The sequence below is a fragment of the Ascaphus truei genome, chromosome 16, assembly GCF_040206685.1.
Source record: "Ascaphus truei isolate aAscTru1 chromosome 16, aAscTru1.hap1, whole genome shotgun sequence".
Classification (NCBI taxonomy): Eukaryota; Metazoa; Chordata; class Amphibia; order Anura; family Ascaphidae; genus Ascaphus; species Ascaphus truei.
This window is the reverse complement of record NC_134498.1, coordinates 34,033,392-34,053,565: the sequence shown is the minus strand read 5'-3', so window position 1 is coordinate 34,053,565 and position 20,174 is coordinate 34,033,392. Positions and strand designations below refer to the sequence as shown.

General features: G+C 45.9%; 1 protein-coding gene across 6 annotated transcripts in view; it reads left to right on the top strand.

The window, feature by feature from the left end:
- The window catches only part of F8 (coagulation factor VIII), a 62,039-nt gene that overhangs the window by 20,811 nt on the left and 21,054 nt on the right, over positions 1 to 20,174 (top strand). For all 6 annotated transcript variants that reach the window (XR_012788393.1, XM_075573109.1, XM_075573108.1 and 3 more), the window contains 9 exons: positions 1,243 to 1,390; positions 1,679 to 1,766; positions 1,914 to 2,125; positions 3,491 to 3,641; positions 7,091 to 7,297; positions 10,856 to 12,146; positions 13,242 to 13,407; positions 16,722 to 16,913; positions 19,247 to 19,517. Coding sequence is in view for 5 of the 6 variants with exons in the window: in XM_075573109.1 (XP_075429224.1) it covers positions 1,243 to 1,390; positions 1,679 to 1,766; positions 1,914 to 2,125; positions 3,491 to 3,641; positions 7,091 to 7,297; positions 10,856 to 12,146; positions 13,242 to 13,407; positions 16,722 to 16,913; positions 19,247 to 19,517 (2,726 nt within the window). In the remaining variant the exon portion in view is untranslated. The remainder of the gene's footprint in view (positions 1 to 1,242; positions 1,391 to 1,678; positions 1,767 to 1,913; positions 2,126 to 3,490; positions 3,642 to 7,090; positions 7,298 to 10,855; positions 12,147 to 13,241; positions 13,408 to 16,721; positions 16,914 to 19,246; positions 19,518 to 20,174) is intronic.

Below are 20,174 nucleotides of genomic sequence, written 5' to 3'. Positions count from 1 at the left end.
TATTTTCTCTCTCAATCGCCTCTCCCTTCTAACTGTCTCCCCCTGTCTCTCCTCTATCTCTTCTCCCTTTCTCTTCCTCACCCTCTTTCCCCATCTTTCTACTCTCCCCCTTTCTTTGCTTCTCTCTCTTTGACCCTGTTTCTCGCTCACTCTAACCGCTCTCCCAAATTCTCTATCCTCCGCTAACTCTTTGCTCCACTCCCCTCCTCTGTCTTCCCCCTCTTTTTCTCCACCCCCTATCTATCTCTTCTCCTCTTTTCTATCCCCATGTCTTTTTCGTCTTCTCCTCTTTCTCCTCTCTGCTCCCCTCTTCTCCTCTAAACCCCTGTCTCTCACCTCTCTCCTCTATCTCTTACCTTCCCCTGTCCTCTATCTTACTTCCTCTTTCTCTACTCTCTCTTCCCTTCCTTTCTCCTACCCCTCTTCTACACATCTCCTCTATCTCTCCACCTTCCCCTCTCTTCTTTATCTATTCCCTCCTTCCACCCCCTTTTTCTCCTTTATTTCTTCCCTCCCTCCCTCCCCTTCTCTCCATTATCTCTTCCCTACCTCCCCCTTCTTCCTCTATTTCGCCCTCTCCGATTTCTCCTCTATCTCTCCTCTCCCTCTTCTCTATCTCTTCCCCCTCCTCTATTTCCACTCGCTCCTCTATCTCTCCATTCCCTTCTCTTCCTCTGCTCTATCACTACCCCTCTCTCCTCTCTCTTCCCTCCCTAATCCCTCCTCTTCTATCTCTCTATCCCCCCTATCTTCTCTCTTCATTACCTCCCCCTCTCCTCTATTTATCGTCTCCCCCTCTCTTATATGACTTCCCTCCCCCTTCTCTCCTCTCTCTTCCCTCCCCTTCTCTCCTCCATCTTTCCCCTTTCTCCCCCTCCCCTCCCTCCTCTATCTCTCCCTCTCTCACCTATATATCTTCCCCTCTCTCATCTATCTCTCACTTCTCTCCCCCTCCTCTCTATCCCTCCCCCATCTCTTCTATTTCTCTCTCCTCTCTCCCTCTCCTCTATGTCCTCCTCTCTACTCTATCTCTTCCCTCTCCCACCCGCTCTCTCCCCTTACTCCCCCCTTTCCCCTCTCTCTCTATGCCACTTCTCTATCTCCCCTCTCACTCTCCCCTTTCTTTCTGCCCCTTTCTTTCCTCCCCCCTCCTCTCCTCTATCTCTTCCCTCTCTCTCCCCCCCCCCCCTCTCTCCTCCTCCTCTCTTCTCTTCCCTCCTCTCCTCAATCTCTTTCCCCCAGGGCTCTTCCCCCCATCGGGACCAGGTATGTTAAAGCTGTGTATGTAGAATTCACAGACTCCACGTTCCGTTACCGGAAACATATGGATCAGCCGGGAGCTGGGATCCTGGGGCCGGTCCTGAGAGGGGAGGTCGGAGACCAGTTCAAGGTGAGGAGAAACCCCAACCCCGCAGAGCATCGCGCCTCCTTATGCCAGAGACCTGCAGAGTGTCACACCCCTGATCCTGTGCCAGTTACCTCCAGAACATCACCCCCCCCCCAACCCTGTGCCAAAGAGCTGCAGAGCATTGCTCTATTAACCCCTCTCCAGCCACGGTGCATACTGTATGCTTTAGATATACCCAGATAAGCCCAATTAATTAGTATCTCACTTCTGATTGGCTCCTGTGCTGATGACATCACCAGATGCTTTTTGTTTTGTTTCCTGTGATGTCAGATTGTGTTCAAGAATCTGGCTCATCGACCGTATAACGTGTACCCCCAAGGGCTAAGCAGCATGGGCTCCGAGCACCCCCGCCTGACAGGTAACAGACAGATAAGGGTAAGGGCTGAGGGCACGGAGGTGTACAGATAGAAAGAGCCATCGAACATGTAAATTATGTGGTGTTATGGGGGGGAGCAGATTTTGAAGTGTCCTCATTTGTCCTAATCCCCCCCGCACCCCCGATCAGCGGAGCAGCTGCGGGATTTTCCCATCCATCCCAATGAAACCATCACCTATTTGTGGCGGGTGACCCCGGATGATGCCCCTGCAACTTCCGACCCGCGATGTCTCACCCGATTCTACTCCAGTTCCCTCCACCCCCAGAGAGATGAGGCTTCAGGACTCATCGGACCTCTTCTCATCTGCAGCAAGGAGACCCTGGACAAGAGGGGCAATCAGGTGACAGGTCCCTGTGTGATAGCGTGTTATCCTCCTGTAAATAAGGAAAGATAAGGACAGGTTCCTGTGTGATAACGTGTTATTCTCCTGTAGATAAAGCAGATAAGGGACGGGTCCGTGTGTGACAACATGTTATTCTCCTGTACATAGTTACATAGTAGATGAGGTTGAAAAAAGACACGTGTCCATCAAGTTCAACCTATGCTAAACATAGACGACAGATACTTTATCCTATATCCGTACTTACAGTATATTGATCCAGAGGAAGCCAAACAAAAAAACCCAGAGACACCTCATCTAATGATATCTCTTAAGGGGAAAAATACATTCCTTCCTGACTCCAAATAATGGCAATCAGATTACTCCCTGGATCAACATCCTTCCCATGTTTACTTATTTGGTATATCCCTGTATACCTTTCCAAAAAGATGTCCAACCTTTTTTTGAACAAATCTATTGTATCTGCCATGATAATAATATTATTATTATATATCTGCCATCACAGTCTCCATGGGTAATGAATTCCATATTTCAACTGCCCTTACTGTAAAGAACCATTTCCTTTGCTGCTGGTGAAATCTCCTTTCCTCCAACCATAAGGGATGCCCCGGAGTCCTTTTCTAAGGAGTGGTGCCCAACTTGTACTCCATATTCAAGGTCTGACCTTACCAACACTTTATAAAGGGGCATACTTATGTTTATTTCCCTTCCATCCATTGCCCGTTTAATGCAAGATAAGATCTTGTTTGCCTTTGCAGCTACTGCATGACTTTGGGCACTATTGCTAAGCCTGTTTATTCTTGCTTCCCAAATACATAACCTTACATTTATCTGTATTAAACCTCATCTGCCATTTACATGCCCAAGTTTCCAGTCTCTCCAAGTCCGTCTGGAGAGAAATGACATCCTTCTCTGATGCTACTACCTTACACAATTTAGTGTCATCAGCAAAGATGGAGACTTTGCTCTCTATGCCAACCTCAAGGTCATTAATAAACCTGTAGATAATGACAGATAAGTACAGGTCCCTGTGTGATAACATATTATTCTCCTGTAGATAAGGACAGGTCCCTGTGTGATAACATGCTATTCTCCTGCAGATAATGACAGATAAGGACAATTCCCTGTGTTGTAACATGCTATTCTCCTGTAGATAATGACAGATAAGGACAATTCCCTGTGTGATAACATGCTATTCTCCTGTAGATAATGACAGATAAGGACAATTCCCTGTGTGATAACATGCTATTCTCCTGTAGATAATGACAGATAAGGACAATTCCCTGTGTGATAACATGCTATTCTCCTGTAGATAATGACAGATAAGGACAATTCCCTGTGTGATAACATGCTATTCTCCTGTAGATAATGACAGATAAGGAGCGCTTCCTTCTCTTCTCTGTGTTTGATGAGAGTCTCAGCTGGTACCGGGAACAAAATCTTCTCAAGTTTTATGGAAACTCGTCCGGTGTTGAAGCCTCAACGCCGAAGCCATTAAAACTGGGCCAGATGCACAGTAAGAATGGGTACAGGGTGTCTATACTGACCTATTTATACAGAGCTATATACATAGAGCTATATATACACAAAGCTATATACTATATTTATAAAGGACTATAGTCACAGAGCTATATACACAGCTACAAATATACAGAGCTATATCATCGTTATCATCATCTGGCTCCAACTTCCACCCGACCAGAGGGCAGAATTGGTGGAGAGGCGGCCTCGCGCTCCCTCCCCCAGCTCCCCCCTCCTGTCAGGTGGAAGTTGGATCCCGGTACCGACAGGACGAAGGAGAGGGTGCACGGGAACCTGAAGGCGAGGAGCCCAAGTTGGCTGCCTTGCTCTCCTTGACCTAAGACAATATATGGTGTATGTACCTATATCTGGTGTGCATATTTATTGTGCTTTTGTATTGTATAGTGTATGGTGTGTGTATCTGGTGTGTGTATTTGATGTTCGTACGTCTGTGTATAGTGTGTGTATGGTGCGTGCATCTTTGTATGGTGCGCGCGTCTTTGTATGGTGCGTGCGTCAGTGTATGGTGTCGGTATGGTGTGTGCACCTGTGTATGGTGCATATATCTGGTGTGCGTGCGTCTGTGTATGGTGTGTGGGCCACCTGGTTCTCAGACCGGTAGATTGGGCTTGCTCCCCGGGCCAAAATTTGCCAGCCAGCCCCTGCTTACCTTCCAGGTACTGTGGTTTCAAGCCTCTCTTCTTCACATGACTCCAACACATTTTCTTATTTCATCCTCCCATCTTTTGTTCATAATTTTGAATCTTTTAGTATCGCTTGGAATCCAGCCGAGTTTCATCTCTGTCCAATAATGGTCATCTCTTTTTGCGATATGTCCAGCCCACGACCGTTTTAATTTCTTCACCAATGTGATGATGTCACAGACTTTTGTTTGCTTCCGAACCCATTCATTCATTTTCCTGTCTCTTCGGGTAATACCCAGCATGCATCTCTCCATATGTCTTTGAGTTGTCTGAAACTTCTGATTCGTCCTCGCAATTAGGGTCCAAGTCTCACATCCATACTTGAGCAAGGGCAGAATACACGGGCCAAACACTTTCGCTTTGAGGCCCAGTGGAAGGTTCCCTTGTAAGATTGTCTTGTTTCTTCCAAATGTGCTCCATTCCCATCCATTGTTACTTACCGACCAAGTTAGACATAGTCTTCGACTTTTTCTAGTTCTATCATTTTTTTCAGTCTCTGTAAAGTTAACACATTTGTTGAGCATCACATTGGTTGCTGAGTTCATATGGAGCCCCAGATTCTTACTTGCTTTGGCGAGTTCTCTGATTTGTTGCTGGAGGTCTTCTGGACTGGTGGCAAAAAAAACAATGGCATCTGGTCATAGGTCATAGATGACTCAAATATTCACTGTTGATTTTGATTCCTTTTTATCCCAATTCAATGTTCTGAACAATTCTCCAAGTGTTGCAGTGAAAAGCTTTGGTGACATGGTATTTCCCTGTCGTACTGTTTTGCTGATCCTTATCTTGCTTCTATCTTCATGTAATCTAATGGTTGATGAGGCATTCTTGTAAATGTTCTTTATAGCATCAATGTGCGCTTTTTCAACACTTTGTCATCTTAATGCATTTAAATCTGCTGTGGTGTAGATAAACTCAAATATTTTTTTTGTAATCTACAAATACTAAACTGAGTGGTAGATATTATATATTATTTCAGAAAATACTTTTCCTTTCCTTATTATGGGTTTGTGTGGGTGGGAAATGACCCTATATTCTGCAGGCCAGCTCCTAGTTCCTTTCTCTTATCCCCTATTCTTTTCTGTTGATTGGTCTTGTCCCGGCCCATATCTCCCCTGCTGTACCAGTGGCCTGGAATGGACTATGTCTGCATCTCATGCACTAGGTTAGACTGTTCACCATCCCACCATTTGTTTAGATCCTAATTTTTATTCTCAAAAAGTATAGAGAGTAGGCAAGTACTCTAACAAGAAGCAAATCTATGCAATGTGATAAAAGTGGTGCAACTGGAACAAGAGAGGGACCCTAAACCTTCCAAAATAACCACACTAAACTCTAACTGGGTTCCCAGCACTCAAAGGTCAGATCAAGAATGAATGTCACCTGGTTATGCCAAAACACATTTTTACTATGTTATCAAGTCATAATAAAGGGCATTGACAAATGCGAAATTAATATACAAAATCAGTATGTGTATACAGAAAATAAGATACTGGCTGGTAACAATTTAGCAAAAATATATACAGAGATATACAGTGAAAGCAAGAAACACACAGTTTATACAAAAGAAGGATAAAGATAATAAAAGGCATAATGGGAGAGTGCAAATAAGAACCACACGTGAACATACGCCAGCATATTCATGAACAAATTTGAGAACAATTTCGTCTTTCACCACCCATTGTTCATGTTGTGTGTGTATGTGGGTGCGATACATAGACGATATTTTTCTAAGATGGTCAGGGTCTGATGTTTGAGTGCTGGGAACCCAGTTGGAGTTTAGTCTAATTTTTATTCTCATTTGCTATGCAAAGGTCTAAAGAAATATTCCCAGATGATCAAAGAACCCGTCTGCCTGTCGCTTATGTTTTATACTGTACATTTGACTGGCCTTGTTACCTTCTTACCTACGAATTGAGAAGGAGGTGACCAATACCCATTACAGTGACCCCATTCTATGTAGTCCTATGTCCTTCTTAAGTTCTTCCTAACTGTTTCTTAACGTGTTCCCATGAGTTTAGAGCAAGAAGAAGTGATTCTTCAGCTTTAATAATAATAGCATGTTCTTGTGTAGCGCTGCTAGTTTTACGTAGCGCTTTACAGAGACATTTTGCAGGCACAGGTCTCTGCCCCGTGGAGCTTACAATCTATGTTTTTGGTGCCTGAGGCACAGGGAGATAAAGTGACTTACCCAAGGTCATAAGGAGCTGACACTGGGAATTGAACAAGGTTTCCCTGCTTCAAACTCCCTTCTCCCTTAATGGGAATTCTCTGCTGTTATTCTGAAGGTTATTGATGTTGATTGTTTTCCATCTTCACATTCACATGTAATTTGCATTAAACCAATCAGTGATCACTCCTTGTGTCATACGGTTAAGGACAGTGCCATATTCAATCATGTGTTTCTTGTTAGAGCCATATACACAGAGAGCTATATATACATAGAAATATATATGCAAAGATATATACAGAGAGCTATATATAAAAGGGAACTTTATATACAAAGCTATATATACAAAGTGAACATGTACATTCCTGTGTATTGCACACACATGCAACCTTGTGTATTGCACCCACAAAACAGCCCTGTGTATTGCACCCACAAAACACCCCTGTGTATTGCACACACATTCATCCCTCTTTATTTGCACACACATACACTCCCATGTATTCCCCACATATACACCCCTGTGTATTGCTCACACTCACACCCCTGTGTACTCCCTGTGCTATCCCTTAGCTGTGAATGGCTTTGTGGATTGTCTGCACCTGAGTCTGTGCCTGAACGAGGTGACTTTTTGGCACGTGCTGAGCCTGGGGGAGCACACCACACCGCTCTCCATTTTCTTTGGGGGCAACACGTTCAAACTGGACTCTGCATATGAGGACACGCTCACCCTGTTTCCTACCACCGGGGAAACCATCTCAATGGTGATGGAGAAGTCAGGTGAGCACGTGATGGTCTCTCTCTCTCTCTCTCTCTCTCTCTCTCTCTCTCTCTCTCTCTCTCCTCTCTCCTGTGCTATGCATCACGGTTGCAGAGGCCCCGCACTCTTCCCCACACCAATGAAACTGATTGTGCCAGGGGCAGGGCCTCTGTAAGACTTACTTGTTCCAGAGCGGCCCTCCTCCATCGACATCATGATTCCGCATTGTCATGGCAACACGCCATTACATGACGCCGCTGGAAGAGGGCCAGCAGGTAAGTGAAATGCCGTGGGCAGCTTTTCTCATCCAATCTGCCCCTATATATACGGTATATACACAGTGCTTTTTTTCTAGAAAAAAGGTGAGGGAACTCTGACATGAGGATGGAACCGAGGAGGAGAAGGGAGGGATTATTCTTGGACATTTACCATGTGGTCAGGGCTGCAGATGGCTTTACCGGGGCCCAGAGATTTCACCTGGGACCCCACCCCCATGTCTGTGGCCTTACAGGCTGCCTCCCCCCCCCCCTCTTTCACACCTCTTCGCTCTTACCCCTACCTCTATCCTCCCCCTCTTCCCATGTATTTCTATCTCCCCTCTCTTTCTCGCTTACTTCCCCCTCACCCCCCCTTCACCTCTCTCACCTCCCCTTCATGCTCTCTCACCACCCCTTTATTCTCTCTCATCCACCTTCATCCTCTCTCGCACCCCTTCATACCCCCCCACCCTTGATCTTCTCTCACGCCCCATCATCCTCTCTCCCCCCTTCATTCTTCTATCTCACCCACCCATTATCCTCTCACCCACCCCTTCATCCTCTCTCACCCCCCTTCCATCCTCTCACCCCCCTTCATCATCTCTCACCCCCCTTCATCCTCTCTCACCCCCCTTCATCCTCTCCCACCCCCCCCCCCCCACCCCCGTTACAATTCCTTAGCTGGCTATGGAGGTCCTCCCTGGCACCGGAAGTTGTCACATTCTTCTAGGTCGCTGGGGTGGGCTCTGCCCCCACCGACCTCTGACGCAGAGGCCACCACCCTCCTCCTCTGCTCTGCGACTGCTCCCGGCCTGCCATGAGCCGCCATCACCAATTTTTCCCTCCTCCGCCCACAGGGGTGTGCCGCCTTGCCATGAGCCGCCATCACCAACCTCTCCCTCCTCCGCCCACAAGGGTGTGCCGCCCTGCCATGAGCCGCCATGAGCCGCCATGAGCCACCATCACCAACCTCTCCCTCCTCCGACCACAAGGGTGTGCCGCCCTTCCATGAGCCGCCATCACCAACCTCTCCCTCCTCCACCCACAAGGGTGTGCCGCCCTAGGCGACCACCTTTAGCTTAGCGTTGCACGTTTGCTGTGCTAAAAAAGGTACAGGAACGGCGTTCCCCCTGGTGAAAGCCTGATATTTATAAATATATTTCTTTTTGATGGAAGGTCACCGGCACTCCTGTAATCAAGCAATAATGGGCTGGTGCATGTCCCATAGAAATAATAAAGCATACGTTACCATAAAGCAGCAAAGAGGCAACAGCACTCAGACAGTACCAAAGCAAAAATTATGTATTAAACATTTCAGCACATATCTAATGTGCTAATATGTTTAATACATCATTTTTGCTTTGATACTGTCTGAGTGCTGTCGCCTCTTTGCCGCTTTATCAGGGTGTAACACCTTGATAAAGCACACTTATAAGTGCGAAACACGTAGGTGGTGCGTTTTTTTTACCTTGTCCATGTGCCAATAATAAATATATTTTTTATTGGGGTCCTCTCGTGACCGCTCTTTTTTTGAATTTGCGGTGGTGCTCCGTTTTCTACCTACATCTCCTTGGATTTCTATCTCTACTGATTGGCACACCTTGGCTTTGCCGGATGGAGGGCGCACAACAGGCATTCTATGTGAGTTGCCCATCAGTACAGATATATATTTTCTTTCTAACGGAGAATGTTTATTATGTGGGGACTTTGCTAGATCTCACTAGGCATTTATTCCGCCTCTCTATACGATAAGGACTATGTAAACGTTATATATAAGTGAAGGCATTACGGATTACATATGATTTATATTGCTATGTATGTTTTTGAGTCTCCTATAATCTGAGCACCATTCCACATTGGGGTTTGTAACACGTGGAGGGTTACTGATCCCTTCACTGTATAGTACAGCTTTGCTATCACCATCTATACAGGGAAAAGGGAGACCAAAAAGCGCACCAGCACAAACGGAGCAGGAAGAACCCAGGACAAAAAAATTATTAAAAGGGCACTTTAATGTGACAAAAGACCCATCCAATGCATTTCGAACGTCGCAGCGTTCTTTTTCTTTTATCACCATCTATGCATGCTTTATATTATCTACAGGGAGCTCTCTAAATTGTTAACTCAGTGACTACAAACTCTGATGTTACTTAACATCAGGTAATTAGGGTATTGATCCCTTTATCTGCATAGCGGCTTCTGAGCAACTGTCTCCTATATAGCTCTGTAGAATCACTGAACAATGTGGTGTGAACTGCTGCCACCCACTGATATCTTAGGCTGCGTTTATAGTACTGGCTACAGCGACTGCAACGTTGCTCAGCGCCTAGTAAGTACATGCAGTCCGACGCGGGTGCCCATAGGTGGGCGTGACCATGGCGGCGATGGTGACGTCACGCGGTCGCGATCGCTGGTAGTCAAAGGAGTTTTACTTCTTCAGCGATCGCTGTGTGACATCAGCGGCATGTGAGCGGTTCAGCCAATGAGGGCGAACCGCTCACGGCGACGCCTCCGCCACGCCCCCCGGTCGCCCTCTTGTCTCCTGTACCAGAGTGCAGAAAACGCTATAGGGACGGCGACGGCTGACGTCATGTGGTCGCGTCGCCCTAACTATAAACGCAGCCTTAGGCTGCGCATATACTGCCGGCGACCGATGACGTCACTCATCGCCGTCACCATTGCGATAGCTGTATTTAAAGTTTAGGCGATGTCGCTGGCTACAAGGCCAGTGACGTCAGAAAGGGGGAGGGCAGAGGCACAGAGAAACTCTCTGATTGGCCGCAATGGGAGACTGTCGCTGAAAAAATCAAATAACAGTGACTACCAGATTGTTGGTCGCGCTGTCGCTTTGTCGTTAGCCACAGAACGGTATTGTCTATTCATTTTTGATATATATATAAAACACGTTTGTACACATTCCAAATCCAGTATTGAAAATGTATAGTGATTTGACATTTGACTATTGCTAAGCCTGTTGTTTACAAGCACCCCTAAATTATTTCCCGAGTCGTTATTAATCCTTTCTCTTTCCAGTCCTTCTTGATTCTTGCCTTACTTCTGTATGTTATATGATTCTATTGTTGAAATGTGCTGTGCGGTCAGTTGATCTGCAGTCAGCGTACAGATGTAGCAGATGTATTAAGGAGAAAAAACTCCAATGGGTTCAATGGCAATGTGATAAACCGTGTGTTACATATTGCGCTAGCATTAACACACTGCGTTATCAGGGTGCAATAACGTCTGCTACATCTGTGTGAGGTCAGTGTATTCAGTGGATCTGTGGTCAGTGGCTCAGGAATTGTAGATGTGTCTCCTGTTCAGGGCACTGGATACTGGCCCCTCTGGATCCATCTTTAGCAGCGCTGGGTATGAGAGCTTCGCTGAGCGTCTCGCAGTGTGACCGTGTCCTGGACGGATTCTATGAGTATGACTACGAGAACTTTATGGAAGATTCGCTGCTGGATCCCACTGTCCTTCAGCCCCGGGGGATCCAAAACAGGAGACGTCCCCCACAGTCTCGGAGAAACACAAACGAGACACACCTGCCCCACCCCAAATCACAGGACAAGAATGTCCCAGGCCGAAGGGGGGAGGGACCTTTCAAAATCATACCCAATCGTCCCCTGACACTTAATCCCCTGTGGCCCCACAAACCCACTCCTCGTGGACACTCTTTGACAAGTCCCAGTACAGGGAGAGAGGTGACAGATGTTCAGAGCAACTTGGCGAAGCCCACGGACATTGCGCCTTTGACGGTTCATGGAGATCCCCATAACACAGAGCAGGGAATCAGTTGGGAAAGATCTGCAAGAGACCCCAATCCCACATCTGAGAGTCCACCCCTTCCATCAATGTCTCAGACTTTGACAAATGGAGAGTCGTCAGTTCCTAATAAGTCGAATGAGGCAGAATCCGAGGCGACTCAGATTGAGACTCACACAGAGCACAGACTGTCACATCCTACCGGGACCCCCAAAAACTCCCACCCAGCACCCAGCCATGACAGCATAACTGACCCAGGGATGAGAGGAGACTGGCCCGATCTGGGTGACACATGGCAGTTGCCCTCAGTGTCCCTGAACCCTGGCGAAGCACGCCCTACTCCTGAGCTAAGAGGCCCTATGGGGAAAACTTTGTCACAGGAGATTCGGGGGAGTCCCACCTTCCCTACAGTGACAGAGTGGTTGGGGGAGGTGACAAAGGAGCAGGGAACATTTGGGGGATCACAGGGGCCCCCACATAATGGGGAGACAAAAACAGAACAGGACAACGCAGTGGGGGGAAAGTCTACAATGGATGACAAGGCCTCCCATGGGGACATATTAGGAGTTGGACCCAGAGTTGAAAGTGTGGAGAGAGACTCTAAAGCTGAGAGGGGTGAGAGAGTCTCCACAGGGGAGAGGAAGAAAAGAGACACCCCGGTTGAGAGTGCCCAGCCTGTGGATTACGATGATTACAGCAGTGCAGACCCAGAGGATATAGACCTGTACGGAGAGGAGTGGGATAAGGACCCCCGCAGTCTGGATGGAGATGTACGTTCTTATTTCATCGCCGCTGTGGAAGTGACGTGGGATTATGGGGCCGGGAAATCGCCTTATTTCGTTACAGACACGTAAGTAACAAGCAGATGTGTGTAAATACCCAGTCTAGTTTGTCTGTGCATACATTATGTATATAACTTATTCTACTGTGCTGGTGCTCCCTATAACACCTCTTATTACTCAATATTACCGCTCCCTATAACTCTTCCTATCACTCTACAGTGTATAACGCCTCCCTATAACACCTCCTATTGCCCCATATAATGACTGCCTATAACTCTTCCTATTACTCCATATAACAGCTCCCTATAACTCCTCCCTATATCTCCATATTACCGCTCCCTAGAACTCCTGCTACTCCATATAACTGCTCACTATAACTCCTCCTATTACTCCATATTACGCCTACCTATAACACCTCCTATTGCCAGACAACAGCCCCCTATAATTCCTCCTATTGCCCCATATTACCGCTCCCTATAATAATTAATACTAATTGTTTTTTTCTGACTGTATACGCAGCGCTGCACATAACATTTTTGAAGGCACGAGTCCCTGCCTCGTAGAGTTGTCACATATAATCCCGTGATTCCTCTTGCCGCACCCTCTGTACAGATGCAGCGGACGTTATTCGAACATATCACGGAGCCGTTTTCGTGTGTGCTGCTGTACTCCACGCGGCCAATCACACGGTTGATTTGTTTGAATTTCATGGATCCCGATTTCTTTGTGTGCAATTCTTCGCGTTTCCGTGGCAGAAATGAATGAATTGTAATGTGTACAGTACTGTGTCAATTTGCAGGTGTTTAAAAACCAGAACACTAAAATGCCATTTTCTGCACTCGATAAAAACGAGTCAACACGCGGTAATGACGCGCCATGACATGGGAATTCCGAGGTATACAACACGTGATATGTGCGAATAACGGCCGATGCATCAGTATGTCTGTCCTTCTTTTTGTCCCTTCTTTCACCCTATGCTCCCCTTCTGCTCCCCCTGCCACCCTGTCGCCTCCCTCTACTCGCATGTCCCCCCTTCTCCACCCTTATCCCTCTCTCATATCCCCCCTCTTCACCCCATGTCCCTTTCTCTTGTCCCCCTGATGTCCCTCTCTCATCTCAACCCTTGTCCCCTCCTCTGTTCCCTGCCCCCCCTCCTCCCCCAGGCCCGGTGTTCCCCGTAGTTCTCATGGGTTCCCGTGGTATAAGAAGGTGGTGTTCCGGGAATATCTGGACAGTCGTTTTACTGAACCAGCAACAAGAGGAGAGAGAGACATTCACCTCGGACTGCTGGGGCCGTATATCCGGGCGGAGATCAACGACGTCATCATAGTGAGATTTATGTGTGTGTTCGTGCGTGTCCTTGCGTGGGTGTGTCTGTAAGATCAAAAAAGCAATAACAGGCGCTCCGGGCAGATATATCAGAAAAAGACCGTGCACGCATCAGAAAAATCTAATAAAATAGATACTTCACTGCCCCATAGTATGATGAAAGAAAAACACAGTACTGCTAGATGATAATCGAAAAAAAGTATATTAAAGTCTGTAGGAGGACATGTGCAGAGGTACACAATGGAGACGGTTGTAAGGTGAAATTATAACAAGGCTTTATTGTGCCTGTCGCTTTAAACAGCAAAAAAAATCAACATAAGCGAAATAGTGAGCCAACCAAAAACCCCTATCTCTGCTTTGGAGACTATCTATAACATGTAGCTCAGCCCTCTCTGACTGGGTTGGTTAGCTAAGCTATTTACCAGCCCCAAATCATGGAGACATTTATCAATACACAGACATAGATAATAGTCTTATACGAAAAAGTCTTATCTGTTAGCTGGGCTGCTGTAGGGGAAGCTTCTCTGCTCTCCTGGAACCGCACCCTTGTGTGCACAGAAAATGTCAGGCTCCAAGTTTAGAATCTTGTCCCCTTTGTCTTGTGGTCAGCTTGTCGCTCAAGACATCTGCCCTTCCTTGGTTCAGCCCCATTGTGGACTAAGGAATCTCTGCTCTGTCTCCAAAATTCAGCTCAGGTGTGAGCTAAGGAGTCTCACTTCCTGTCTCAAAAGACAGGCTTTTCTAAGCCATCTAATCAGGCAGGTGGTGTTTGTTAATTGACTACCAGCAGTTAAACACCACACTGCTGGATTAGAGGTACATTACCTGAACAAGGATAAGTCCCCTGTTACAAAGTCCTGTACAGAACAACTCATCTGCTCTGGGACCTTCCTCAGGGTGGTGTATATATATATATATATATATATATATATATATATATATATATATATATATATATTCAAAAAATAAATAGATGATACCGTTCTGTGGCTAGCTATATATAATCAAAAACAAATAGTTGATATCGTTATGTGGCTAACGAAATACTTTTATTTGTGTGAGCTTTCGAGATACACTGATCTCTTCTTCGGCGATGTTACAATGAATTAAGCAGCTTGGAAAGTTATCTGTGGGTTATATATAAATTTGCACTTTTGAGTGCCTACCGTCTACCTTATACCCACAACTTTCGGTTGGTGCAAGCACCCCGACATTACCAGAGTTTGCCATGTGTTATGAGTGCCCTCACCCCACGTCTATTATAGAAGGAGCGGCTCAGTGAGTATATATAATTAATAATAATTTGTTCTTGTATAGCACTGCTAGTTTTTATGTAGCGCTTTAAAGAGACATTTTGCAAACAGTCCCTGCCCTGTGGAGCTTACAATCTGTTTTTGGTTTCTGAGGGAGATAAAGTGACTTGCCCAAGGTCACAAGGAGCTGACACCGAGAATCAAACCAGGTTCCCCTGCTTCAAACTCAGTGCCAGAGTCAGTGTCTTTACTCACTGAGCCGCTCCTTCTATAATAGACGTGGGGTGAGGGCACTCATAACACATGGCAAACTCTGGTAATGTCGGGGTGCTTGCACCAACCGAAAGTTGTGGGTATGAGGTAGACGGTAGGCACTCAAAAGTGCAAATTTATTTGTGAAAACTTTGGTCCCCCATGGGACCTTTCTAAAGACTTTCTCAAATTCTTTCTCACTGCATCAAAGTGGCGGGAAGGTGGCAACAGGTGTTCAAGAAGATGTATAGTAGCACATGTGCTGGTGGGTTCAACCCTACTATGAACGCTTGAGCAATATACCCGGCAAAAGTGGGACAGGTATTTGCCAACATGCAAGTAAGGTCGGCGTGGCAAGTAAGAAGGCCTCAACCCCCAAATATGGAATACACCAGGAAGCAATGGCCCTCATTCTCCGGAGGCTGGAATGTCCTTGGGTCTGACAGCGTTCAGGAAGAAGGCAAAGGGGGCCAAGAATCCACAGACGGTTAAACAAAAGCTGTCATTCAAACCTAAACCTGGCTACCGACAACAGCCGGACTCTCTCCAGTGAGGCAGCACTGCAAGAACTGGAAGACGAAATAGAAAAGATTAAATGGGATTCTCACGAACAGTACATGTGAGCACGTGGCTAGTATATGTGACAAGGGCTTTTGCACAGCTATCCAGCTGATACATTTTTCCCCTACGCAAAGTTCCTCAAATGAAGAATATCTACCCTCAATATGTCGCATTATCTATCTTTTATCGCTCCCGCCACCAAACATTAAGGTCAATGTGTATCAAGAAAAATATGCACTTAACACGCAAAAAGCTATTGTAGCCAAATGTGGACGAAAATGTAATCATTCTTTTCAAAACGTGCAAAGTTCAATTAGAGCCCAAAGTATTACTTATTCAACTTTAGAGTTAATATACAAAAATAGTACAGTGCTTAGGCTACAGAAAAAGATGATTATAAAAACATACAGTACAATAAATGCAGAGTTTCAGCAAATAAAAGGGAGTAAGATAGATTTATCTAATCACGTGATATTATCTGATAACATCATCAGATTATTTCATATAGGGCTTGAAGTAAGAAATATGAAAATTCATGTGTGCAATAGACAAACACACCCCTCTATGTTGAATTTCTGCCTTCATATCTCAATGGCATGGCTTATATCTTAACTTCTTGCATTGAAATTAGCATACGTCCACATTCTGGGAGTATCCCTATCCCCCTTCCCCTCCCCCTAACTATTCCTAACTTCGCCCGCTGCGTCCCACTGCCTGCTCATACCCCCCCCCCCCCCCCACCCTGCTCGCGTCCCCTCTCCTTAATTTGTCTTTGGCATCAAGTGATACAACCGCGCGCCCCCGTCTGGAAAATGTTGCGCACCCCCAGTTTGCACACCCCTAACTTAAGGGGAAAAAACAACCTTTAAAACGATGCCTGGACATATAAAATATCCCATATCTTTATTCCTATAATACTTAGAAGGAAGACGTCTTTACTGTTTGTATAATTAGAGATCAAATACTGTATGCCCACAGAACTTTAACTTTTGCATGAGAAAACAGATAGAGATGTAACATAAAACGGGGGCGGTCAGCTCCTGTCCTCAAGGGCCACCAACAGGCCAGGTTTTAGGGATATCCCTGCTTCTGCACCGGTGGCTCTGTCATTCTGACTGAGCCACTGATCAAGCCACCTGTGCTGAAGCAGAGATATCCCTAAAATCTGACCCGTTGGGCAAGGTGTCACAGGGATGCTGAGTATATGTTTATGTGACATGTAACATGTTCTGTTCTGTCATCATGCAGGTACATTTTAAAAACATGGCTTCACGCCCATATTCCTTCTACTCCAATGTGATGTCCTTCAATGGGGGTCTGGAAGGTGGGGTGCCCCCCCAACATACCCACACCTACACAGGGAAAGTGAACGCTCAGCTGGGGCCCACCGAGACCGGCGTCCAGTGCAGGGCGTGGGCCTACACCTCTAACATCCACTCGGTGAGAGAACACTCACAGGAGAGTTGTCATAAATGGAACTTTTGGTTGGGCTAAAGCTATAAGTAGTGTACGTCAAGGATCGATACTGGGACCCTTGCTTTTTAACTTATTAATGACCTTGAGGTTGGCATAGAGAGCAAAGTCTCCATCTTTGCGGATGACACTAAATTGTGTAAGGTAGTAATAATCAGAGCAGGATGTAATTTCTCTCTAGAAGGACTTGGAGAGACTGGAAACTTGAGCAGGTAAATTGCAGGTGAGGTTTAATACAGATTCTAAAGTTATGCACTTGGGAAGCAATAATAGAGAGGCTACTTACAAATTAAGTGGGAATAAATTAAATTAATCCTTGATGGAGAAGGATTTAGGAGTGCTTGTAGACAGCAGGCTTTACAAAAATGCACAATGTCAGACAGTAGCTGCAAAGGCAAATAAGCCCATATCTTGCATTAAACGATGGATGGATGGAAAGGAAGAAAACATAATTATGCCACTGTATAAATCATTAGTAACACCACACTTTGAATATGGAGCACAGTACACTCCATAACAAATACATTATAGAACTAGAAAAAGTACAGAGAAGAGCCACCAAATTAATAAAGGGGATGGAAAATTTGATTTATGAGGAGAGGCTAGCTAAATGAGATTTGTTTCCATTAGAAAAAGTGTCTTAAGAGGGGATATGATAACTATATACAAAAATATTCAGGGCCAATATAAGGAGCTTTGAAAATGACTAGTCATCCCAAGTGCAGTACAAATAACACATGGTCATCCCTTAAGGTTTGTGAAAAGGAGATTTCACGAGCATCAAAGAAAGGGGTTCTTTACTGTAAGGGCAGTTAAAATGTGGAATTCATTACCCATGGAGACTGTGATGGCAGATACAGGAGATAGGATGTCGATCCAGGGAGAAATCAGATTGCCATTACTAGAAAGGAATTTATTTTTCCCCTAATGAGACATCATTGGATAATGTTTCACTTGGAGGTTTTTTGTTTGCCGTCCTCTGGATCAGTATACTGTAAATACAAATATAGGATAAGTATCTGTCATGTAAATTTAATATAGGTTGAACTCGATGGACATACTGTATGTCTTTTTTTCAACCTCATCTACTATGTAACTACCATATATGGCAGGGAGTGAAGTGTCTATAGGAGGTGAGTGTGTATGTGATCTGTTTATAGGAGGTGAGTATGTGTGTGTGATCTGTCTGTAGGAGGTAAGTGTATGTGTGATCTGTCTATAGGAGGTGAGTGTATGTGTGATCCGTCTATAGATGAGTGTGTGTGTGATCTGTCTATTGGAGGTGAGTGTGTGTGTGATCTGTCTATAGGAGGTGAGTGTATGTGTGATCTGTCTATAGGAGGTGAGTGTGTGTGATCTGTCTATAGGAGATGAGTGTATGTGTGATCGATCTATAGGAAGTGACCAGTGGCGGATTTCCCATTAGGCCCAGGCGTAGGGTGCCAAAATTTGCAGGCGGCAAAAATGTCCGCCCCCATATACAGATGCTACGCTTTTGGGCCTATCGGGCCTGATGGGAAAGCACTTACATTTGGTGGCCACCTCTTTGCCTCCGCCCTCCTCCTTCCGAATCGCAACGTGACGTGAACCAACTTCTCGTTGCCATGGCAACGTGACGTCGCGTCGTCAAATGACGTCACATTACCATGGCAACAAGAAGTCCGCGCCATCATTTCATGCTGCGATTCGGAAGTCGAAGATGGGCGGCAGCAAGGGAGCGGCCGCGCCACATGTAAGTGCCTGGGGGGGGGGATCTTGAAATCCGCCACTGGAGGTGAATGTGTGTAATGTGTCTGTAGCAAGTGAATGTGTCTGTAACCCCTCCTTTTTAGCCCTCCGACTTATGACTACAACTGAGGTGGGCGCCTGAGTCCCTAGCAGTAACCTAATGGGCCACACTTGGCCTACGGTCAGGCGGCGGAAAGAAAGCAGACACAGTATACGGATGGTACCACGGGTTTACTGTCCCCTTATTAACTAGGCAACCTGCGATCCTCAGCAGAGGATCCCCACATACAGTAATAGCACAATTCCCAATAACACTGCGCAGGTGTAACTCAGTGGTGCATTAGCCACCCAATTCTTGTTGCGTTGGCTTGTGATGGGGCCAGCACATTGTTGGAGCTTGTCGTGTACTAACTGTTGCAGGTCTGTACTTTGAAAAGGGTGCTCCTGTACCGTTGTGCTTTATAGCTGTTGAGGGTTCCCTCCGATGGCGCTTGAACTCTCAATTACATGCTCCGTGCACACTCTGTAATCCCCGACCGAACCTGATATCTCTCTCTCTCTCCCTCCCTCAGGACAGGGACTTGCATTCCGGGCTGCTGGGTCCCCTCCTTATCTGTCACCCACAGGTCCTGAGTCGCTCGTTTGATTATCAGCTCTCTGTACGAGATTTCTCTCTGCTGTTCATGGAGATAGATGAAGCTCGGAGCTGGTACCTGAATGAGAACCTGCAGAGACACTGTCCCGGCCCCTGCACCATCCGAGGGCCTGACCCCGCCCTCTGCCCTGCCTACTGCGCTATCCATCCCTCTGATTCTGCCTTCCAGCGCACGCACACCTTCCATGGTACAAACTCAGCTAGTCATAGGGGAGCAATGCTCTGCAAAGCTGATATGACCTGTAGTGATATTGCACCTGGTGTCTTGCAGGGGAGGGGTTAGTGGTGTGATGCTCTGCAGATTTCTCTCTGGGAATGGTTATGGGTGCGTTGCTCTTCAGGTCTGTCTCGTGGAGGGGTTATGTCACGGTAACTTATGACAAGATATAATTTACACCAAAAATACCTGGGTTGAACTGAACACGGCTGAGATATGATAAAATATAATTTATTCCTTGAAAAAGGTGAACACACGAGATATACAAATAACAGACAAAATATAGACACTTACTTAAGATGGAATGATGAAACAGTCAAATCTGGACTGGCAGTTCATACCGCAATCTTGAAAATCACAAAGACAATAGCCATAGGCTGAGCCTTGTTTATATACAATTATTTCCCATTGAACACAACCTAAACCCAGCCCCTCTCATAAATCAGTGGTGAGGTTGACAGTCTTCCCCAGAGTAAAACTCCTCCCACCCAAGGACGTTTAAAAACTGCTTTTCCTATCTAAATAACTTCATAACTTCAGTTCAGTAGTACTTACTGGCACGTGAGACATATTAATACATTCCGGCATGCATGACGCTCCCAATAAGACTAAATATTACCGTGTAATA